Here is a 24,429-nt window from a genome sequence, read left to right as displayed (position 1 = left end):
AGAGCCATTTGCAAGACTGGACAATCCCAGCAGGGTTCCAGAATTTAGGAGGTGAGCATGGGGCAGACCTTTATCCTGGCTGTTTTCCTGAAAGGAGAACCCTTGGAAGGTGGACTGATAGCCAGCTGGTTGATCCAGCCAAGGCAGAGCAGTCTGGGAGGGAGAGGGCAAGAGGGAAAACACTGCTCTGCTGCTCCTGGGGTCTTTTCTGCAAAAGAACAAATTAGGGTGAGGATTTCAGGCATTTTCTTGATATTCAAGCCAATGCTGCACAGGCAGGGAGATCTAGGGAGAGAAGAGGCAGGATATGTTGTGGTAAAAGACAGGCAGTGAAGGCTATTTTGGATTCCTTTAGTCCTTTGCCTGCCAGAGCAGCAGGACCTGCTCAGAAAAACTTCGCTATTTACAAAATCTCTGCAGACAGATGGAAAAAATCTTTAGAGTCAATGAAGCCAAATATTTGGCTCATTTGCACAGCCTAATGAGGGCTTCTAGGAGCCATGAAAAGCAAGACCAGGCTTTGATGTCAGCTGGAGAGCAGCTCCCAGCATCGAGCAGTGCCCAGTGCCTGGATGGAGCCCCACCTGAGCCCAGGAGAGGGATGTGTAAACAGCACAGCCCTCATCACCTGCAGTGGGAGATGATGCAGTGCAGCCCCCAGTGACTGAGAACTGGGGGATGATGCAGTGTAGTGTCCCCTTCATCACTGGGGCTCAGAGATGATGCAGTGCAACCCTCCCATCCCTGGGGATAAGGGGATGGTGCAGTGCAGGCTCATCCATCCCTGGGGACGATGCAATGCAGTCTCCCCCCCCCCCATTCCTGGGGTCCATGGGATGATGCAGCAGAGCCCCCCATCCCTGAGGATCAGAGGAGGATGCAGTGCAGCCCCCCCATCCTTGGGGATGATGATACAGCCTCCCCCCCCAACCTGGGGATGATGCAGTGCAGACCCCATCCCTGAGGATCAGAGGGGGATGCAGTGTATCCACCCCATCCCTGGGGTTCAGAGGAGGATGCAGTCTAGCCCCTCCCGTCCCTGAGGATCAGAGGAGGATGCAGCCCCCATCCCTGGGGATGAAAGGACGCTGAAGCCACCCCGTCCCTGGGGACGACGATGCAAGTCTCGCATCCCTGGGGATCAGAGGACGATGCATCCCCCCATCCCTGGGGATGAAAAGACGATGCAGCCCCCCATCCCTGGGGAAGAGGATACAATCCCCCCATCCCTGGGGACGCTGATGCAATCCCCCCGCTCCCGGGGACCAGAGGACGATGCAATCCCCCACCCCGCCCCGGCCGGTGACGCAGCGCCCCCCGGCCCCGCCCCGGCCCCGCCCTCCCCGCCGCTATGGGCGTGGCCTATCCCCGCGGTGGGCGTGTCCCCCTGGCCCCGCCCCCGGGCCGTTACTTGCCGCCCCTCCCCTGCCCTCCCCCTCCTGCCGGCCGCGCGCTCCCGCTCACCGGCGCCATGGCGGAACAGCCCGAGGAGGGGGCACCGGCACCGCCGGCACCGGCACCCCCGGCTCCCCCCGCCGCGCTGCCCCTCTCCGCCCCGCCGGGCGGCTCCCAGCGCCTCCTCTTCTCGCACGACCTGGTGTCGGGCCGCTACCGCGGCTCGGTGCGCTTCGGCCTGGTGCGCCTCATCCACGGCGAGGACTCGGAGGAGGACTCTGAGGAGGGCGGGCGCGGGGCCGCGGCCGGCGGCGCCGCCAGCTCGGGCGGCTCCGAGTCGGGAGGCCCCGGCGGCGGCGGCGGGGAGGAGGGCCGCGCCAGCCCGCTGCGGCGGGGCTACGTGCGGGTGCAGTGGTACCCCGAGGGCATCAAGCAGCACGTCAAGGAGACCAAGGTAACCGGGGCGGGGGGCTGCCCGCGGCCCGCACGGGCTCGGGTCCCTCCCGGGGGGCTGGCGCCGGTTGCGAGCTCGGGGCGCCGCCTCGGAGGCCTCCCGGGGCAGGGCCTGCTCGGCCTGCGGGGCTGCGGGCTCGGGTGCGCTGGAGGCTCTCGAGCAGGAGGTCGCTGCCCCTTGTCCCCCGTGGCGCCCGTCCTTGCCCGCCCGTGCAGCGAGGGAAGGGGGACGGTGTCCTCCAGAGGGTGAAAGCCCGTTCCTTCCCTTCATCACGCTCCTTCTGGCAGCCCAGCATGGATGCTGCTGCTGCCTTGCGCTGGTGGCAGAGTAAGGCTGCTCTGCTGAGGCGCTGGGGCTTGATGGCATGAGAAGAGTGCCTGTGAAGGTGATTTGAGCGAACTTCCAGGCATCTCTTACTTGCTGGAGTTGAGGGCCAGTGTCTCAGCCTTTATTGCACAGTGTCGTCATCGCCTGTTCTAGGGGAGTCAGCAGCCGAGCAGGGAAACCTCCCATGGATAAGGATTTCAGCAGGAAACAACCACGGTTTGGATCTGCCCTTGTTTACGTGAGCGTTTACCCCTTGCTAATGAAGCACACGTAAATCTGGGGCCTCCTAATTACATTTGACGAGGCACGAGGTGTAGGTCTGCGGTGGAATATTCCCACTTCCCAAAGTTGGTCTGGCTGGGGTTTTAGCCCAGGCTGACTGACAGTTCAGAGACAAAAGCGGGCGAGGGGGGTACTGTAATAGAGCACAAAGGGGCTGCCAGGGATGGGCGTTGCACCGAGCAGAACGGGCGCCTGCACTGTCCCTGCAGGGTCCCCCTGCTCCTCTGGGCTGGCAGTGGGAAGCAGGAGGCTTCTGGAGAGCCGTCTGCTTTGCTGTTTCAGAAATGGCCCCGCACACTGCAGGAGAGAGGGGAGACTGAGAGGAAGAAAGGTGTGTTGCAGTCCTAAAGGCATCGCTAGGATTGCCAGTGCTACAGAATGAGCTAAATTTAGGTGGTAGTGTCATTAGCCCACGTGACTGCTTGGAGATAAGGAAAATGAAAACAGGTATTCTGAAAAAATATTGCCACGTGATGTATTTCTACCTTAAAAAAAAACAAGCCTCTTTTCTCTGAAAAAACTCTATGATTCAGTCACTGCAGCCTTCCAGTAAAATCTGTGTGTTGTTGCAGCAAAAATTTGTCCCAAGTTGAGTTTGGTTTTCAGCATCTAAACAAAGCCCACCTCCATTTGGGTGAGTAAACATGGATTTAGTTGTTGCTTTTGGGTTCCCAAACCCAGAAATGTTAGCTCTGACTTCAGTCACTTGGTAACTGCACCCATTGCAGTGTTAGAAAAAGCTGGACTGGGGAGGATCAGAAATCAGACAGTTATGTAAATAAACAGTCCATCTGTCTTTCCTTTTGGTGGTGCTGCTCTGGTGTAGGTGCCTTTACCACTCGGGTAATGGACCCTGGGGAGAGGTTTCCTGAGTGCTTGAGAAATTTAGGTGTACTTCTATTGATTTTGGTTTTTTTTTCGTTTGAAAAGCTGCCCACTAACCAAATTGAGAGGCATTGTGTACAGTCTGCAGTGCAGCTCGGGATTGCTGAAAACAAACCTGACACCACGGGAAACACCCAGTGGGACTGATCACAGTTTTGTGGTTTTAACTAGGCTTTTTAGCTATCTACTGACCCTGCCCCTTTTGGGTTCCACTGAGGTGTGAGAACCAGCCAGGTAAGCCTGACATGCTTTTCCATGCAGGGAGGGGTACAAACCATAGCCATTACATGGTTATCCTGCATCTGAAGTTTGTTGGCTTTTTGGTGCTGTTACTAACAGGTACATGTTTTGGCTGTGACTGACTCTCTAGCATCTTTGGCTGTGAGGTTCTTGTTTGATGTCCTTAAAACATTAACCTGTTCTGGTCACAGCTAAGCCATGGAATCCAGAGGGTGCTTGTTGCACTCTTTTATTTCCTTTTATTTCCCTTAACTCTGAAATGGGCAGAAGGTAAAGGTGCTCTTGAGGCCAGGGCTTTTGTGTGCCTATTTTGTGTATCAGATACTGCTTCCATGTGGAAGGCTGGGTGCCTGTCTGCCTCCTGTTTCTCAGGTGCTACAGGATCTAAGAATCCTGGTGTGTGTATTGGATAGAGCAAGTGGTGTAACAGAGGGAGAAATAAAGTTGGGAATCTTGAGTCCAGTGAAACAGCGCCTTTGGCTTCCAGTGCAAAGGTCAAAAGCAACTTTCTGTACCCAGTTATAATCCTTGAGCTTTCCCATCTTTTCTTGGACAGTTTGGGTTTTTTTTTCCTGTAGGTTGTCTGATCATTTTTGCTGTTGCTTCTAGAAGTTCAGCACTTCCTGTTGGGAATGGTAGGCAGAAGACTACTTAAACCCAGGCACACAATTACTAATTTTAATCAGTGATAGAAATTTTCTCTTGAAAGAGAGCTTAGCAGTTGGTGCAAAGCCCCACGAGCTCCTTCAGTAATTGTATATCTGAGCACATTCCTGTCTTTGGTTCCCCTGTTGATGGCCGTTAGCAGTATGACAACAACGATGTGAATAAAAGAAGAGCCAGGATTTCTTACCCTCTGGCTTCAAGTGCTCCATTCCTGCCCTCCCTGGCCATATCATCCATTTAAAACACTGGGAAAGCACTGTTGTTGAGTATTGTAAAACCCAAGCAGACCAGGAAGGAGAAAGCTTCCCTTTCCAAATGTATTTGCCATCCATGTCTTGGCTGACCCACCATATCTGCAGAACAGTTCCTCTGGCTGGCTAAAGCCATATCTCTGGATGTAATTTGGAAGGCAGGTTTGGCAGTACTGTGAACTGGTGTGAACACCTGATGCTTTTTCTAGCAAATTATCAGGAGCACTTGGGATCCAGCTGAATTTTAATTTCAGGATTTCTCATCTGTAGTTCAGCATTCCTGCTGCACACTTGAGCTGCCTTTGGGAACTTTATGGAAATGCTTGAACATATTAGGTATTAGTCAGGCTCTGGGTATTTTAAAATGCTGCTTCCCTTCCTCCTGCCTCACCCCTGAAAGCCTCAGAGCTCTGTGCCACCTTTCATTTTCACAAAGCCTGGGCAAGGCAGCTAGGCCTCTAGTGCAGCTGGGGGAAATGGAAAGTGCGGGTGTTGTGTTTCAGCACCTTATCTGAAGGCCTTCAGCCAGCCAGGCCTCTTGAGTTCCTTGTGCTTGCCTCTGGGAGCAAGGGTTTTGTGATGCTGTGATACACTGGCAGATTGATGTGTGTATAGGGACCACTGCAGCACCCCAGGTTTGCCCTAAGAGTCAAGGTGCAACTTTTAAGAAGTTTGTAGCAACCTTTTTCATAAGGTCCAGAATAGGACTTAGTTTGGATGACTTTTACCTGATTTCACTTTGGAAATAGATACAAACTATCAGGATTCCTCAGGCTTAATCCAGTGGTTGACAAACTCATTACCTGGAAATTATCTGATGTTATCTCTAAAAGGCTCTATATGAATTCAGCTCTACTTCATCCCACACAGACCTTCTGTTCTTTTCCACCCTTTGCTGCTATAATTTCTTGACCTCAGATATTGGGTCATGGATCTGATACAAGGTCACAGGAGAAGTTTCTGAAGATGCTCAAGGTCTGTGTTTTCCTGCCTTCACAGCCACTCTGAGCCTCACTGCTGGGATCCCAGCCCACCAGCATGTGCCTTTCTGGAACCTGTTTACAGCTGAGGGATGAAAACAGCCTTAAAAATGTTCCATCTTCAAACCTGGCAAGATGTTGGCCATCAGGAAGTGCAGTGATGCAGTGTGGGTACATTGGGGCAGGTGAAGAGGCATAGCAGGATCCTGTTCAGGAGCTGTGAGGAAATGCTGGCCACAGTGCCAGGCTCTGGTTCTGTTGCAGCACACAAATTCCATGCCCATAAACTATTAATAGTGGGTTTTACTGCATGAGGAAGCTGTATCTAACCCTCTTCTTGCATCTGACATTTCAGTTCGTCTCCCAGGGGGGTTCTCTGAAACCACCTGATGTTTGTAGCTGTTACAGAAGAGAAAAGGCTTACTGGAATTTTTGCAGTTCTGCATAAAATGGAACCAATTACTGTGTGACCTTTCCATCCTGTTAGTATCCATTGCAAGGTTAGGTACCCTTGGGTCAATTCCCCGTTTTACTTTGATTTGTTTGGCTCTTGTGATATAGACTTGGGGATCGTCATTAATATTTTACTGCAAAAGTGGAATCCGGCACAATTCACAGTGTGGAAGTCTCAGGAGTACTAAATATTGTACACTGTTACTGCTTTGTGTACTGTGTGCAGAGTGAATTGGTAATTCAGGAGTTGAAAGTGGCCATCTGGGCTAAGCCATTTATTATAATTATTCCAAATGTAGACAGGAGTGTTATTTTTAAAATGGATGAAGCCTGTCCTCAAGCAAGCAGTGTTTGTGATGCGCTCTCTTTCAAGGTGTGCTCCCTTCCAGTGTGCTACTATAGCTTAAAAAAACCCCAAACTAAATTAGTAATGCTTTTAGGATTAGTAAACAAACTAATGTGCACTAAAAGCTTTAGAAGGAATCAATCAATCAGTGCCCTTGACAGGCTCTGAAATACCTGTGTGGGTGAGACATTTTGCTGCAGCTTTCTCATACAAGATTTTATTTGCTGATGCAATGCAACTCCAGTGAAGACTTTTGCAAAAAAGGGACTTCAGGCAATTTTATAAAGTTTCTTTCTTGGCTGAAGATTCTTTATTGAAGTTAAATAGCAGCAGCTTTGACAGATGCTTTTTGGGACAAGGTCTTACTTGCCTATGGCAGCTGACCTGAGCTACTCTGCTCTCTTCAGAGGGAAGACATTATTTTTAATGTTCAACATCTGTGTTGGTGTGGGAAATAATTGGTGTTTGGAAAGCTAAAAGCCTCTTCTCCTTTGACTGTTTAATTACTTGGGGGATTTCAAAGGCTCAGAAGGTGATGACACCTTACAAAATGCTACTTAGGGAAACCCTGGCTCATTTTTTCCATTCTGCTGTTACTTCCCACCACGTGCAGGGTCTTTGCCCAAAGGGACCTGTGTTTAGGTTGTCCTAAAGCACAGCTGATAATTAGAGCTGAAATCTTTGCACTTGCTTTTGGGGTTGGCAGTCCTGACTTTCCTGGAACTGGGAGATGAGATGATGGCTTGGCTTCTGCATTTTGTGTGGTGCTCTGTAGTACTTGATCTGTGACTCAGCTCAGGCTCTATGTTGTGTAGCTGGTGTGTCCCACTCCTGAGACCTTTAGACCTGTGACAAGGTATGAGAGTGCTAACTCCTAGGAAAGGGAGGCTCCATGGTAGTGTTTGGGTTTTTTTCCACTTGGTTTTAGGCTGCTAAATAGAAGTGTGCATGTTTATGTCTGAATCAAAAACATTCTAACTTGAATTTGTGAAGTTGAACAAAAGTGAGTTTTTCTTAATGACAATGTCGTGGGACTTGGGGGTTTCCCTTTAATGGATGAGATTTTTTCTCTCTGCATGTTAAATGTTTCTGTGAAGGGCAGGAGACTTTTGAGGGGTTACAGTGGTAATGATTGTAAGGGCTGATTAAAACCATCAAATACTATGAGCAGCGTTGTGGTTTTGACAGTAAAGGTAGTAGGGATTGCTGGTCACTGTAATAGCTGCAGCACTTTCAGAGTTGCCTGAGTTTCAAGCTGGCAGGTGTCTTTTTAGCCTGTTTCTGGTCTGTGCTGACTGAATTTCAGAGGATGGTACAGAGCACACAACAGCTTGGTGCAGTTGGTGTCTTATAGACTTGGATGCATTTCTGGATAGAAAATATCTTACTGTGCATTTCAGGGTTATTCTTACCTCTTTTTTGTGTATGACTGCACATCTGGCCAAAGGAAAGGTATGGAGTCGTGTGTCTGCTGTGCTTTCTTCCCCAGCCTTTGGGAGCACTTGGACCCGTGGAAGAGACACAAGAGGAAATGAACATTTACTGGGCTTAAATCTTCAGCATGGGGTGCTGATATAAACAAACATAGTGGTGGTGGATGTGGATTGATAACAGTGTGTTGGATGTGTGCATGTGTAGGAGAGGTAAGGGGAAGTACAGGTGATGTTATCTTTGTTTTCTGCCCTTAATTGTATTAGGGTTTAGAGCAACTTAAAGGCAAAATAGATCCAATAAGCACCTGCAGATGGAATTTCTTCCTCTCTCAGAACGACCTGTAGATCAAGGCAAAAACCATGGGTTGAGAGTGGTCAGATTTGAAGACTAAGAAATCTGTACCTCTGTACATGTTTTGGATTCCTTTTTAAAGAAATGACATCACTTTTATGCTTTGTTCAGTTTTCTCCGTCAGTAGATTGTACCAGAGAAGCTCTGACTGCAGGGAGTTGAAGTTCAGTTCAGGTTACTGGGAAGACTTAAGGTAAATAGCATTAATGCCTCTATGCTGTGAGATTAGAGTGTGTGCCATGCACCTGCTGACCTGCTGGTGTAAAATTTAAGAAATGAATAGTTAATGTGTGGAAGTGGTATCTTAGACCAGTGTCTTAATGGGCCTCTAGTTTTGGTGGGTTTTTGGATTTGCTTGCTGTGTTAGCTGCTGGCATGGGCTATAAGGTTGCTGGGATATACAAGGTGGAAACCAAGATACAAAATGCTTTTTATACACATATGCTGAGATCTTGAAAGTGGGACACATCAAGCTACACCATAAATAATCTGTCCAGTTTTTCAAAGGGCTTGAACAACCAGTTTCCTGCTCATGTGTGTTGGATGCTCTAGGTAGGTAGCATCTTTGGGATTGCAAAGGTGGGTTTTTTCCATGTTTTTGCCATTGTCTGTAAAATCACGACCTTTGTTTCTTTGCTTAACAGCTGGTGCTGCTGGTGTCTGTGTGAGAGAATGGGCAGTGTGAAGGCTGTTGGCAGGAGGTGAGACCAAGGACTGGCAGCAGAGCAGGCCAGGAGAGGACAGGAGCACTTGGTATTTTACTGTAGCTTCCAGGCCAGGAAAAATTAAATTCACAGGAGTACATTAGGAACAAGGAAACCACACTCAGCTTGCATTTGCAGTGGTATCACTTCACAGCCTCTGGTTACAGCCTCTTGAGTTGAAGAGAAACTGCACAGCCATGCCCTTGGTCCATTAAGCAGGATTGGTTTTGTACAATAAAACTGCAGCAGTGGTACCGTGTGGTTCTGTATTCAGCACACATCAGACACAGTCTCAGTGGTTTCTTCTTGCTGCTGCCTGTAAAGCCTTTAGCTTTTCTGCTTGTGAGGGAGGGGTTTGGAGACAGACAAGTGAAGAGGGCTATTTAATCACCAGCTCAAAAGATGAGGAGCTTAAGGCTTTTAACTATTTTTCTTAGCCCAGAGCTGGGAGTTCTGGTACCTCATTCCTGTGGAAGTGACTGGGTACAGTTGTCATTTGTCAGTGGATGATGAATCTTCTGCTTAGTAAAATACACTAATACTATGAGCTGGAATTAGTTCCATCATGACTGATTTATTTTTTACCTACTTTTGACAGGATAGAACTTCTTTGAGTATAAAAGAACTTTGCGTCTGAATCATTTGGTTGTAAGAAACGGTGCTGCTTTTCTGCTGATAAAGGATACTTAGCAAATAAGTAGCACTTTTCATCTTCAAAGCATTTCCTGGGCTCTGATGTGGCAGTGGGTGTTGGAAAGGTGACAAAAACTCTCCCCTCAGGTGACTCTGGGTAAGACAGACATCATTAGGGCTGCCAGGTGGTGTTTTCCTGGTGTGTGCTCAGTACCTTCTCTATTTGACCATTTCCAGAGCTGGAGAGCATGAGCTGTCTGCTCAGTGAAAAACTTTTTGACATTCTTCGTTGAAGTTACAGGTAGAGATTTGTCTGGGAAAATTACTCTCAGGCAGAGCCACGATACATGGGTTATTTGGCATATGTGTGAAATGGGATGCTTGGGAACTCACCACTTCGTATTGAGTAACTCAAGTTTTGTTTGGTTTTATTTGTGTGAGGAGCTAAACTGAGTAACCCAGCATTTTAGTAGTTTAGGTGTAAATCTAAAGAGCTGGGGGGTTTTGCAAGGCTGGGTCAGAAGTGTGGTCAGTGAACAGCAGCCTGGATTAATTGGACTTAGTTCATAGTGTTGTTTCTAGAATCAAGTGGGTGTTTCAAACCTCTTGGCTCAAGAGCTGTTGTTAAAGAACTGGTCCTAGATCTCAGTCCTCAGTGAAATTGTTGGCAGCAGCTATGCTGAAACAGTTGGAGCTTGAGTAGCACTGATCACCAAGAAGCCTTTGCATTTTTCTTCATCCCGTTTGCACTGAAATGGCCATTCTGCTTTACTTGCTGCTGGTGAGGGGTCAGAGGTCTCAGCAGCTCAAGGGGCTGCTGCCCATCCCAAGTGTTCAGTGCTGCTTCTGTTCTATGCCTTCATGTCTTTGCTTTTCAGCATTTGGAGCATATATTTTTATACATGCTTTTCAGCATTTGCAGCATTAAGCATATATTGCTTAATATATTCCTTGAGAGTTGATGGGATTTCCAGCAAGGCCCTTCTTGTCCATTGGTTTTGCCCTTCTGTCTGCTTTTGAAGATAAAAGTTGGTTTTTTTCCTCTTGGAAGGTGGGTCATGTATCTAATCCAAATGAATAATTCTCATGACTATTGCAAGTAACATTTATGCTTCTGTTCAGCCTCAGAGTCCAAGTTCCTTGAAACAACATTAGTCTTGAGACAAAATAGCCACATTTTCTAAATTTAGAGTTACTACACAGTTGGATAACTGGCTGGAAATGATACATCATGAACCGCCTCTTCAGATTTGTTTCGTCCTCAGCACATGGGACTTCTGTCAGAAGTCTTTCCTCTGTCCCTGTGCTATAGGTTATTGAAGTTGCTCTGGTTTCCCATGCTGTGGTACAGCCTTGTCTTAGTGAATTGTTCATGGGTTCAGTTTAAAACAGAAGTTGGGAGTAAGGAAGAAGGAGGAATTTCCATTCTTCCTTTAAAACTTGCTTTTTGTGCTTTTTGCTGCTTAAAGCCTGCAGATGTGGATGATTCATTTGCTTCCTGTATGGGGTAGTCTGGCCAACGTTTCAAGTGTGTTCCAAAGAGCTTGGGAAGCTCTTCCTAGTTGCAGCAGCACATAATCACAGAACTTCCTCGACTGTGCATCTCTGTACATTCCTGAAATACAAGAAAGACGAGAGCACCCTGTGGAATGCCACAGCAGGGAAGGTGACACTGTACAGGAAACACCAGCATTCCTGGCTGCTTAGATTAGGAAAAAACCTCAGGATGGTGTTTTTAGTTCATTAACAAATATTTTTATCATTCTAACATCAATGTTGTGGGATCTCACTTTGTGTTAAAATTGGACAAGCAGATCCAGAGTGTGTCATTGGCTCTGTAACTACTTTTTCACCCACAACATCTGATCTCCATAGCTGATTCGGCTTATTGGTGCTTTTGACTCTGGGGCCAGAAACTTCCTCTGTTTGTGTTGTGGTGGGGATTGTGCTGGTACATGACAGAGAAAATTGTCATTTGGTTCACAAATGAAATCTGCCCTGTAATGATAAAGCAAAGTGTGGGGTGACTTTATTGTAACAAAATGTGTGCTGGGCATGAACTCCCTGTGAGCAGCTCCAGGCTGGTGCTGCTGAGGGCATCACTGCAGGAGCAGCCTGCTCTGTGTCTCTGAGAAGTTCTGTTAAAGAGTTAACTCTTTGCTTTGATTCCTTGAATTAAGAACCTGTCCCAGTCTGGATGAGAAAAGTTGTAATTTCTAGCATAAACATGCAAACAGTTTACACCCATCTCTTCTAGTAAAAAGCAAATTTGGCTCCAAAATAGCTGCTTGTCTTTGTAAATGTTCTGTTATGTGGTGAAGCACAATTATTTTTTTCCCTTTTCACCCTCAGACTGTATATCACTAACTTCCTTCCCAGAGACACTTTTCCCACTATTCCTGCAGTCCTTGTCCACACCTTTATTAGAGTTGGCTCTGGCTGCCCTGATCAGCTTCGAGTACCTTGTTGAATGCTGGTAATGATTCTTTCCTGAGCCCAAGTGTTAGATGAAAACTCTGCAATTCCCATATCAAGCATTCTTTGTATTTCACAGGAGTATTATGTGATCTACTCTTGTATTTCTTGTTCTGTGGAGGAGCTTAAAGAAAAATTAATTTATGGGAAATAAATATCACCAATATGGTAATTGCTCTGGTCACTGCAGTGCATGTGTAAACTCTTTAGTCAGAGGAGCCTTTCTGGTTTTTTTCAGTGTTGACACTTTGAACTTTGGAAGAAATCCAAGCTAAATTCCTGACTTCCTCTTAATTGTGCTGTCTATATTTTTTTTCTATTCTCAGTAACGTAATTTAGTACCAAATTGTCCTCCATAGATATTTGAAATATATCTGCTTGTGCACAAAGGTTAAAATAATTGTGATTTGAATTTCATCTTATGTTACTGTGGTGAACGCAGCCCGAGTGTGTGCTGCACTAATTCTGTGTATTCTGCTGTTTAATCGGCATTGAGTGCAAACACACCACATGTATTCACACCTAATGTCTCCCTCACAGGGATGCTTTGGTTTCTTTTGTTTGTGCCCCACGCAGTTGCTTTCTCCTGAGCTCCAGCAGTCTCTGATTAGCATATGTACAGCCGTGCAGTGCAGGGCAGCTCTGCGGAGGAAATGCTCTTATCTGAGAGCTCCCAAAGCTGCCATACTCGCTCTAGGCTGAGCACTGCAAACAGGGAGCTACAAAAGCTATTTTTTTTCCTTTAGTGGTTGTGAAGATTATTGGAAACCCAACCTGACAAACTGTGTTTGACCTTGGCCGTGGTCAGTTGGGTAGAGAGGTCTCATCACCCATCTTACCTCTGATAGTAACTGCTGAGTGCACTTTACTGTTCTGGTGACTGACAAGAACCTTAACTTTCTCTTGTGATAATCTCTTCTAATCTGGCAGTGATAAGTGCTTGCTGTCAGAAGAGCTGTGATGAGAAATGAAGGGACTGAAAAATCAGCTTTAAAGGTGGTGTTTGGAGGGTAGATTCCCATCTCTGTGCTCCTGTACCTGTTCTCCGAATGTCTGTTTTGCTCTTGTACTGCTGAGGGGGCAGTAAACTCAGGGTGGAGAGTTCTTCTTTTCCAGAACTGGGATCTTTGACTGCTTAGTATTGTTTGGATCATTCTGTAAAAGCATTTATGAGCTATCTTAGAGCTCTTCTGTGTGACTCCTTTCCATTTCTTTTGGTGCTGGAAGAATTGGTGATAGTGGCAGTGAACTGAACACCCCAGGAGCTGGGGAGTCCATGATACTTGTTTTGGAAAGCAGCCTAAGGAACCTTTATGAAATGCCAGTTGTTCTTGTTAGTGCTGCTAACTTAGCCCAGCTTTAGCACAGTTCAGGTTGCCTGCCTCTGACCTGCAGTGCTGGCAACACTTGAATAAAGCCTTAAAACAAAAGATCAAGGATTAGAGGCAAAATGACATTCAGAGCATCGTTGTCCAACCTGTGTATGCTACTGAGCATGGTAGAAAAGACACCAAATTGCAGTTCTTAAGTATTTGCTAGCTGGGCTCTTGGCTCAGCTGGTTCCTGCAGTGCTGTAAGAGGATCAGGTAATGCTACTGTACACAAAAGTTTGTTGTTACAGCAGGTTGTTTTTCCATAGCTCTCTTTGGTTTTGATGTCATTTGGCTGCTTCAGAGGCCCCGAGGTGTTCATGCCCTTTGATTAGGTTTAGTTTTCTCCCCACACCTGGAGAGACTCAAAGACCCTTTCTCTTCACACCCCTTATCTTTGCTATTTTCATTGTTCTCTGGGAATTAAGTTATTCAGGGTAATAGCATGTTCATTGCTCTTGAGAATGGTCCCTACTCTGCTCTGGATGGCTAGCAAGGCATCCATTAGCCCTCTCAATTTTCCAGTTTCATCAGAAAAAGATCCCTAGATATTCTAAAAACGCTTAATTGGTTAATTATGACCTTCTAGCCTGGGAGTGTTGTATCTGAACTGAGGAGTGATGTTGAGCTGAGCTTTTAGGTTTTCCTGCTAGTGAACAACGCTGGCGGCTGAGCTAAAAGGGCGGGTTTTTTCCCCTCCCCACTAAATTGCTTTAGGGTGTATAAAACGAAGCAGGATTGTCTGTGTTCTGAAGAAGAGTAAAACAAAGGATGTTTCTTCTGTTCTCGTATGGAAATGAGGCTCTGGGAGAAACATTGCAAGGTTAGTATGTACTGTGTGCATACCTAGTGCTGCTGCTTAAGCTTAGTCTCATCCAAACAGTGCCTTTATCTTGTGTTTTCAGGCAAACAAGGTGCCTGCCACACTCAGCCACAGCGTGATTTAGCAAAGTGGCAAATCTTCATTAGAGACCCGGAAGAGCTTTTAATCAGAAATGACAACATGCAGTCTGTGATTTACACCTAGGCCTCAAATGATGGGTGAAATCACCCTTCTCAACACCCACCTTGCTATAAATAGCTGTTTTCACTGGGGGCAGGTGCTACTGAAATGTCACTTGGGTGAAATCTGAGTGATGTGTTGAGTGTGTGTCTCAGAGCAGAGAGAGGCATTGTCTTTGTCGGATGTATTGAAACGTGTGTGTCTCTGCCAAGAGATGTTGTAATGGTGAGATAGATATCGATCAGAGCTGCTCTTGAAGTGTTTTGAAACTCTAATATTTCCTTGAATCATCTCAGTGCTCCATTCACAAAAGCTGCTGTTGTTAAAGTGTCACACTGATAGGTATGTATTGTTTTTATCCCACCCTATTCCTCCACCATAAGTGATTTTTTTTTTCCAGGAAACTCTATACTTTTTCAGTTCCCTACTTTTGTGCACATCACAAGGGGTTATTTTTTCTCTATTATTATGAACAGAAGTGTTGTCTGAGTGCCCAGACAGTTGGTAACATCTGGCAGTCTGCTTTTTGGCAGGGTGTTAAGTATCTCCACAATTCTCTTTTTATAATTGTCCTCTGAAAGAGTGAGCCATGGTGACTTCCCCACTGGAATATTTATCCATCACATGCTGTCTCTGCAGTGTTGTTGTGGGACTACACTTCTGACACTGAGGGTTCCTGCAAGAGGAAAATTACACTATATCTTGATCCATCCATTCAGCCCTGGAGTGTTTCTTGAACTTTATGGAAGGGTCTTAGATGGGTACGTGGTAGAAGAAAAGCAGGATTCAATTGCACGTTGCCATTATTACAATCACTTTCCGAGATGAGCTCTACCAGTCATGACTTATACTTAATATGTGAGATGCAGCTTCTTTTTAAACTTTGTTTTCATTTTTTTTAAAGCTACTACATCAAAAATGTCTTTGCTAATGTCTTTGAAATAGATTTGGGACTTTTGTACTACAGGCTTTGATTTCAGGCAGACCTCCAATCTTTGGGCTGTTCCTGTTCAAAAAGTGCATGACACTTTCATGCTTTAACACTGAAGTGCTTAGAGGCTTCTGAGCACCTGGCTGGAGAGCTTTGGCACCCAAAGCCCGTGGAAGTTATCCCTGTGTTGCCCTGCTTCTGACAGTCAAGGAGGATTTTAGTGCAGGTGCCTGTGGGTGATGGCATTGTGGTGGCAGTGTAATTCTGAAGAGGATCTGGAGCTTGGCTGTGGTGGCAGACTCAAGCACTGATGGACAAGTGTGTACCAAACCTCTGTGTGAATTATTTTTAGTAATTTACATTTTTGTGTTACCGTCTACCTCAGCCTGGGTTGCTGACCAGACTGAAAGCTAGGAATAGCTCTGAATTTGGGGCTGGAACATGGTGTATGTGGTACATAGTGAGGGTGCCTGCTTGCCCACAGCTGGGTTTGGGAGCTTTGTTTAATTTCCCCTAGCTTGGCACACAGGATGGAGTAGTTTGAGAGAAGGTGCAATGCTGAACAGCACCAGGAACCTGAGAAGTGCTGGTGCTGCAGTGAGGGGGTGGATGGAGTAGAAATGGTGCCTGTGGTGCTGGGTCCTGCTGCAGAGAGAGACTCAGGTCTGTCCTGCCGTAGGGAGCCTGGTTTTGGATGTGATCTGGCTGCCAGACCTGCCCAGCCACTGCCTTAGTGCAAAGTACTTTTCACTGACACTTCCCAGTCTCAGAAGAGCTGCCTGGAAAAAGGAAGGAGTTGGTAGCATAAAAAGGGAGAGGGATGTACTTGTTTCCTTCCAATTACAAGGAACTTTAAGCCTGATCTCTCCTTAGTTTGTTCTGTTTGGAGTGATACGAACAAAAGGAAAAATCGTGGGATTTTCTTCATCTGTGGTTTTCTTACCCCACCCCTGGTGATCTCATATCTGTTTAAATCTGAGACCTATTTCTGTGCAACATAATCCTTGTTTTGTGACAGCTTATTGTATGCACATTCTCTGTACATCTCCTGCTCTTAACTGCTTAGTGTGTACCAAGGCAGGAGTTATTTTTACTGCTGTCAGTGGTGTTGTGCTTTGCAGCACTGGGCGTATCCTGTTCTGCATCCATGAAGCAAGCAGCCTTCAGAGGGATCAGGGACCTGTACTGCTGCTGGTGATGGAGAGGGCAGAAAAATGATGAGGTTCAGCCTGTAAAAACTGTTGGGTTTTTAAATGTCTAAAATTGATAGGGGATTGAAAAACATTAGATCCAAAGCACATCCTGATGAAGAGAGTGCACTGCTCAAACATGTTTTCCAAAGGCTGTGGCAGTGAGGTGTGTTACTCTGTCAATGCTTTTTGCACCTTTTCTCAGTTCCTGATGACATTCCTGATGATGCATTCCTGATGACCTCAGTGTGAGCTGTTGTCCCTGATGCCCTGCTGACAGACTGTGTCCATGTCCCTGGTGTGCTGTGGAGAAGCTCTGAGCAGCTCAGGCTGCAGCCCTGAGGGATGGGCCTGGCTCCCTGGATACACTGCCCCAGAGCAGCTTTACAGAAATTCCTTCTCTTTTGAACTTTCTGTGGTTCATTTTTGGTTTCTTGGGGACTTTCTTAGGGTGGGTTGGGAGTGTGTTTTTCGGGAGTTGTGGTTTTTGCTAGCTCTGCATTAGTAGAGGGTAGAGGCTGTAGCTTGGAACCAGTCTGAATTTTCCAAACCTTGTGGGAAACAAGGGTTGAGTGTAATCCTTACATGTGAGGTCTTTTGTATTTTAATGTAGTCCTTGAGTCTGCTTTTCTCTGTTCTCTTCACTCATGCCTCACAGGCTCCTTTCCTGTGGACACAAGAGTTGAGGTTGCTGAGTGCCCCAAAGCTTCCTCCTGAATTTGTCTTCCTACTCACATCTGATCTTGACTGCAGTTTCTCCTTGTCCAAGCCCTTGTCCAAGAAGGTAAAGCAGCTGGCCAGGCTCACTGGGGGCATGAGGAGGCTTTGGTGTTCATCAATCCCAGTGCTCTCTGGAGCAGAGAGTGCCCATAAATCAGGCTGCAGGTACTGCCTGCTGTTGTTTGAATCTGATGGCTTTTTTACCACTCTCTCCTGGAGCTTCTGTGAGCTGTGTTATCTGAAGAGACATGAGGCCACTCCATCCATCCCTGCTGAACCCTGAAAAAATGCTGGAGCTGATTAAAGAGGCACATTCCCTCTGGAGATGGGGCTCCTTTGAGCATAGGAATGTAGGTCATGGTTAAGTATATAAAATGAAAAAAGACTCCATTGTAGTGGCAGCATTTCACCACAATAATCCAGTAAGGTCCTTGCACTAATAAAAAACCTGTTCTTATATATGTGCTATTTAATATGACTCATTAAACAACACTAATTAAACAGCAGCTTCAGCCATACTAAATGCCATGAAGCATACAATCCTTAAAGCTTTAGTGTTGGCATCCTGACCAGTTCATCCTCCTGTGTGCCATGTTTTCCCTGTCCAAATCATAATTCTCAGGTGTCAGTGCCCAAGGCCAGGGTAAAGGAGAGCAGTGAGGTTTGAGGCCCCATTAAGTACCTGATAGGATAAAGGTAACATTGCATCCGTGGCAGTCTGAGCCAGGCACAGAGCTCCAGGGTAATGAGAAATGAATCCAAATGGAGGAATTAAGTGGAATGGAAGCTGGCTGTGTGTGGAGAAGGAGGTCACTGCTTGACTCTGTTGCAAAGGTGTGTGTTGCAACATGCAGAGGACCACCTAATGCCCACCTGATAAGGGAAGGGCTGTATCCCCCAAGAAATTCTAACAGGAAGATTAATGCCTGGCAGCAGCAAGCCTCAGCCTGGTGGTTGTTATGCAGATGTTCATTGTTGAGTACTTTTCACTAAGGATTCTATTGCATCAAGTTCTTTCTGGATTTTGTGCTAAGATCACAGTGGGTCATTTCATATTACTAGCAAAAGTGTGCCTTTTGTGGCTTTTTCTGTATGCTCAACATACTTTTTAATCTTGACAATATCTTGAGTACATGAGTAGATACTTGAGTATATGCAGGTGTTCACCTTTGCATGGAGAAGTGCCATTTTCTTGGTGTATTATTGTCCCCAGTTTAACAGTGCACCTGGTTTTTTATAGGTACCATGTTCAACCCCAGTGCTGCTGCATTTCAGTGCCTCATGGCACAGTACCTTGCATATGCCTGCAAAGCTGAGCAACCCTTTTCAAGTAAAAATCACTGTTGTAAGCATAGGAGTGTCCTGGCAGTGCCTCGTGTGACTTGGTTCAAGTTGCTGCTGGAGGTTACATGTCCTGCTCAGGAGCCTGCCACATCTGAGTAGTGTACAGTGGCAATTAATGAGCAGGGGCAGTTTTAAGGAGGAACTTAGTTTGTGTCTTTAATTAGGAATGACAGGCCATATAATGCAGCCTAAGGCTTATCAACCCATGGATCCTTCCCAGAACGTGGCTGGGGCTCAGCACCTCGGAGCAGTTCTGCTTACGGTTGTGCTAATGCTGTTCAGTTGATGCCATGTGACTTTTCAGCAACTCTGAAATCTGCTGTCCAGTCATTCCTTTCCTCAGTCACAGGCCTGCAGCTTTGTCCCTGTTTCAAGGGTTTTCAGGACAGTCCTCACTGTGGCATTTTGGTAGTGCAGGGTAAAGGCAGAATTCTGTTAGCCTCTGTTTTTTGGGAAGAAGAAGAGAACCGAGCACTGCTCCAGCTGTCAGGGGAGCAGAGCCCTCTGTCATCTTCCAAGAGTGTTTTCATAGTCTTTGCAAATCTGCTCTACCTGTGTTTATGGCTCAGTGTTTCACTGGGGTTGTGATGAGCTGAAATCCCTCTTATAGCTGAAGTCATTAAAGCAAAGAACGTGTTATGTATATGGCACATAACAGAGTCTGGTGTTAAAGCAAAATACCCACTTATCTCTGTATATGTGCATGGCAATATATCCTCCAAAAAAGTAATTTTAGGAAGTAGGCATCAAGTGAATTACAGTTCCAGGAAATATAGAGCTCCCTGTCAAGGATAACTGACTTAGTTTAAGGTAAAATTTATTTTGCAGAGGAGACTATTGATTAGTTGTTCACCAGACTGTTTTTATTGTTCAATGTGTATATGCAAAGGCATCCAAATGTACAAAGCGTGCACTTGGAGTCAAGCCACCACAGGGATGGGGATCAGTGGCTTTGTAATCAATTAGCTTTATCATTTGTCCTTAGTGTTTTTTCTTCTTGGTTAAGAGACTTGCTGTTAGCACAGGTACAGTGCAAGACTCCATAACACATCTGGTAGGATCTGGTGCCTTTCTGCTCTGAAAGGTGCTCTGGATGGGTTTTTTAGAGGGGAAAAAACAGCCTCTCACTGCCTGGCCATGTGTCCATTTGGAGGCAGAACTGCTGACTTTGGGCAAACAGGCTTTTACTGCTTTTTGCTCGTGCTATCTGGAGTGAGCACTTATGCCTCTAAGGGCATCCTCAGCAGAACTGCTTACATCCAGTCAGATTACACCTGAGAGAGTCCACAGAGGCAGTGAAGGTGCTTTAGATGAAACACCTTGGCTCATCTCAGACCTTAGGCTGAGCCAGCACGTGTGAAAGAGGGGTGGGACAGACTAGAGGGGAGCAAATGCACTTTTTAAGTGTGAAACATTTTATAAAGTTTCCAGTTCAAACATGACATCACTCAGTGTATCTTTTCTAACCAGCTCTGCATTGGAATACCTCACAGGTGATGTTACTATGTGGTATTTCTCACATTGGGCCAAGAAGAGACTGAAGAGGTTTTCCTGCTAAGAGCAGCTTCCTGATCTATATGCAAAGTGAAGGATGCAGCAAAGCGTCACTTAAAACAGTTTTAAACCCCAGTTTGGAAAACTCTGAGGCTTTAGTCTTTGACATTTATGAGGAAATAGTCAGCTCTGAGGTATGTTTTGCCAACAGTCAATCTCCCCTTGCTTGCCTGTAAGAGGTGACCTTTCAGAAATGTTTTTAGTCAAGGGGCAGTTCCAGGTCTCTCAGAAACACTTGTCTCGTTAAAAATGGAATATTTTACAGCTTCCTGGTTGGTCTAGAAGTATGTTACTCCCCTGGGGACTCTTCAGATGCTGGGTCTCCTAAACACATGAGCCTTCCTTGAAAACTGGATTTGAGTATCCTGGGAAATATTTTTTCCCAGTAATTTGTGATTGCTCTATAGCTGTTGGGCTGTAGAGCCTGTGAGGAGCAGAGGAGCATAAAGATGTATTCCTGCAGGAGTTGTCTGTATGTTATGTCAGGGGGAAAAACATGCTGGCAAGGATTAATGCAGGTAGAAAGGATTTTGCCCTTAAAAGCTGTGCAAAGGAGAACTTAATAATTTACCTTCAAGCAGGTTTAGAATGGGAACTGTGCGTACATTGTACAAAAACAGCGAACATCTGGCTTGATTGCTCCTGTGGTTCCTGTGCCATTGCTGTAGGTGTTTATCTACACCACGGGCTCAGTGAGTTCTGTGAGCCATCTCTAGATCTGCTGTTTGGTTGCTTAGTTCCCAAGGAGGAGATGGGGAGAAAAGAAGATTCCCCGAGCCATAACCTTGAATTATTGTCACATCAAATATGCTGCTGAATAACAGAACCTGCAGAGTAATGTGGAGAGGAGAGTGGTGTTCCCATGCAGATGTTGGATGTTCTGCTGGGCAACTAAATGCTGGGTAGTCTCAGGCTGCTGGCAGAAATCTGGAGAGTTACAGTAAATTGTTTAGAAGTCAGCCAGGAAAACACCCGAAGGCAAAATGATACATGTATGATGATATTGATGAGTTTTAAAAACAGTATTGAAAGCTTTCTGCCCTGGCTGAGTTGGGAAGGAAGAAAAAGTCAGTCCAGTAGACTTACCTGTGCAAGGGAGGAGAAACAAGGCTTTGCTCCAGGGGTATTAAGTCAGACTTGGCAGGACTTCCATATTTCTGTCCCTATTGTATCATAACTGTCAGCAGTTCTTGTTGAGATTTTCTCAGATTTATTGAAAGGAATTGAAGGTTGCTTGCTTTGGTATTTTAGGGTGCATAAACAGGAGGCAGTGAATTAAACCTGCTGTGGCTGGGAGATGTTTTAGTCTTCCCCCAGCCATTCCACAGGTGGTGGATCCACCCCTCACAAAAAGGGATGTCACAGTGCAGGGGTTGCAGAAATCCAGTCGTGAAATAACTGGGCTTCTGTAGCTTGGTGTATGGATTCAGTAGGGGCCAATACAGCATTTATGTATGGGGGGGATAATTGAAACTCTTTCAGTGAATAGAAAATGCAGCTGAGGTTTTTGGGCAATGATGCAATTGTGCTGCATTGTCCCAGTAGCATTCACACACTCTTCTGCAGTGTGAGCTGGGGGAGTGGCTTTGCTGTTTATCAGAAATAAATGCATGCACGGGGTACCCACACTGCCCCTGAATTTAGGTGGATTCTCTCTAGCCTTCCAGAGGTTACTTCAACTGAATATAAGGGCTTTGATTGTTTTTTTTAAGCAATGTTTGATTTAAGCTGTGGATACAGCTGGCTCAGAAGGCGTGTTATTTAACAGGAAGCCTTTGCAGAATGCTTGCTCTGCCTTGGAGCAAGCATTGGCCATTGTACCTCTTAAAGCAGTGTTTGCCTTCGCTCTGTGCCAGGAGGGAGCGAGGTGACCCCAGACCTCTGCCCTGGCTGTGTCCCCACAAGGAGACAGCACCATTGCTTTCCTTGTCAGATAAATCTGAGTGTCCCCAGACTGCTCTTAATCCCTGGCTGTGGAAACTGCCCCCAAGGCCAGCCCTAGCATCCTGTAGTTCTCAGCTAAGCTAGCCAGATCCTGGTCTGCCTCTGGAATCCACTGCCCTCCCTCTTCTCCTCGGGCTCCAGGCAGCCTGTCTGTCCGTGCAGCATTCCTCCTATGTAACAGAGCACTGAGGCACTGCAGTGTGTTTGGGGAGTGTGTTCTGCATGTGAGATCAACCAGGAATATTTCTCCAGGGGGATGCTCTGATTCCAGAGCAGGCATGAAACTCACAGAAGGTACAAGGGAGGCTGGGCAGCTCCATGCACCCGCTGCCTGGGATTGACTTGGGAATGTGGCATGACACAGCATTTGCTGTGCTTTCAGCTACAGCTATTTATACATTGCTTTTCAGGGTTATTTTGTCTCCTCTAGGAGATTCTGTACTTGATAAAATAATCTTACTCAAGTTTATTAAATCTGCTGAAGTTCCTAGACCTAGAAGAGTATTTTGGCTCTGTGGCAGTGCTCAGCCTCTGGGTCCAAACAGGGCTGAATGTGGCAGAATTTTTTCTTTAAGATATATCTGGATTCAGTCCCCTGAAGTAATTTGACCTGCAGGCTGGACTTGCATTGGGTCTCATATGAAAACTAAAACAGGCACACTAGGGATTTAAGGATAACACGCTAATATCTTCCCTCTTTCCTAGGAGAGAAAATTACAGCAATTGTGAAACATTGCTGTCTGTGGGGGAAGGGACTCCTGTGAGGGTGGTAGTGGAGGCTCTGGGTGAAAGAAAGGGAAAGGAGAGTGGGCTGTATTACACTAACCATCCTGTGTCAACCTCCTACGTTCGGGTGTCGCATGGCTGACATCCTATCAAAGAGCTCCGGCTGTGTCCAGAATTTTAAGCAGCTTTATAAATAGTGTTGCTCAAACTGCCTGTGTGTGCAGAGACTGTGAACGACTGGGGTAGACCAAAATATTATTGGTTTAATTTTTGAACCAGTCCAAAAATGGGAGTAAGAGTAGAAACCTGAAGCGTAGAAACACCCATGGATTATCTCCTTCCTCTGCAATGCCATGTACATCTGGGGGGTCTGTGAGAGAGACAGCGTTGCTGGAGATGGCAGGCTGTGAGACTTGCAAGGCATGAATATGTGAATCTTGTTAAGGCATCTGAAACCATTCTTTCTCTCCTACTTGCCTGACGTCTTCGTGCTTGCAGGTTATGCTGTGTCTGAATAATTGTGAACAATTAGAAGCTAATTTAAATGGCTGGTTTGTATTCACAGCAGCAGCAAATGAGCTAACCAGCTGGAAAGCAGACACGGTGATTTTCTGTTGATATGTGTCCCTCTTGTTTTTCCCTGGCAGTTTTTGCAAGGTGGATATTTTGCTCTGGGCTAATAGGGAGTTTCTACTGCGCTCTGCTGACCTGATTGCAAGGGGAGGGAGGATGCTTTGTGCCCTAGCACAGAGTTACCACCAACCCAGCAGAGTCCAGTTTGGCTCAACAAAAGAGCCCACCCTGGTTTGCTCCAGGAATGGAGCAAAGGAATATTTTTTATGGATACTCTCTTTACTCCTATTCCCAAAGATGTAGAAAGGTTGAGGTATGCCTGTTGTGCCTTGGGAATGAATTGGCCAGCAACAGTCACACAGATTTCCTCACAGCATCCTTTTTATCCTCTGGAAAGGCAGATGGACATCTGAGCAGCCCCACTCTTCCCTCCAGACCTGGCAGTGTGCCCCAAATGCAGCTCAGAGTGGCCAGTGACTAATTTCTGTGCCACTGATGCTGTCCAGATGGCATCCCCATCCATCCACATCCAGCAAGAACCTGGAAAACCTGTTGCATAATAACTGTCATCTCCCTCCCAAGGCAACAATTTGATGAATTCTTTTGCTTCAGGTAAATAAAAGAGCTACTGAACAGAATATTTTTGCACACAAGGAGGATCACAGCTTAATTGGCAAGTTAAAACACTGGGCTGTTGGGAATCCTGGGAATCCAGGCTGGTGGCTGAAATGAGCTTCTCTTAGTCCTGTCACACTGGATGGTGTCAGCATCCGGGTGAGCTGTTCCTCAGGGGAATCTCCTCTAGCAGTCAAATGCATCTCCCCTGGACTTTAGCAGATGCAGCCAAAAGAGCAGTACAGGCATTGCTTTCACCTGCCTGGTCAGCTGTTCAGCAGGGCCTCTGCAGCCATTCTTCAGCTCCTGTTGGAACTGGACATCTCTTGACCCGCTGGGCTTGGGTGTCTGTGGAGCTGCTGGACTCCTGACAGCAGTTTTCTTCCTGGAGATTGCTGACTCTGATCTGTACTTTGGGTGAGGCTTTGCTGAGGCAGCCTGTCTGCAAGAAGTGTTGGCTGATGTGTAGGCAAAATGCTGTCCACTTTGCTGCTTACTGCTCCCGAGCAGCTTCTCCTGTGCCTGTAACTCCAGTCTCCCGTGGTTTTCCTCAGGTAACAGTGCCATCTGGTGCTGGAGCACT

At 46.4% G+C, this 24,429-nt stretch overlaps 1 protein-coding gene and 1 long non-coding RNA gene across 2 annotated transcripts in view; both read left to right on the top strand.

Moving 5' to 3' along the window:
* The first annotated feature begins 1,423 nt into the window (after window positions 1-1,423).
* The window catches only part of UBE2O (ubiquitin conjugating enzyme E2 O), a 61,299-nt gene continuing 38,293 nt past the window's right edge, over window positions 1,424-24,429 (top strand). The window contains exon 1 of the mRNA XM_085077845.1: window positions 1,424-1,849. Within this exon, the coding sequence (XP_084933971.1) occupies window positions 1,472-1,849 (378 nt within the window). The 5' untranslated portion in view covers window positions 1,424-1,471. The remainder of the gene's footprint in view (window positions 1,850-24,429) is intronic.
* On the top strand, window positions 7,629-10,067 carry LOC146429615 (uncharacterized). Its single transcript, XR_014855521.1, has 4 exons — window positions 7,629-7,922; window positions 8,176-8,257; window positions 8,562-8,616; window positions 8,709-10,067. It is a non-coding gene; the product is annotated as an uncharacterized LOC146429615 (long non-coding RNA).

The sequence above is a fragment of the Lichenostomus cassidix genome, chromosome 18 (genome assembly GCF_008360975.1).
Source record: "Lichenostomus cassidix isolate B80296 chromosome 18, HeHo_3.0, whole genome shotgun sequence".
NCBI classification, from domain to species: domain Eukaryota; kingdom Metazoa; phylum Chordata; class Aves; order Passeriformes; family Meliphagidae; genus Lichenostomus; species Lichenostomus cassidix.
Note: the sequence above shows the minus strand (reverse complement) of the source record. Positions and strands in the feature narration are given on the sequence as shown.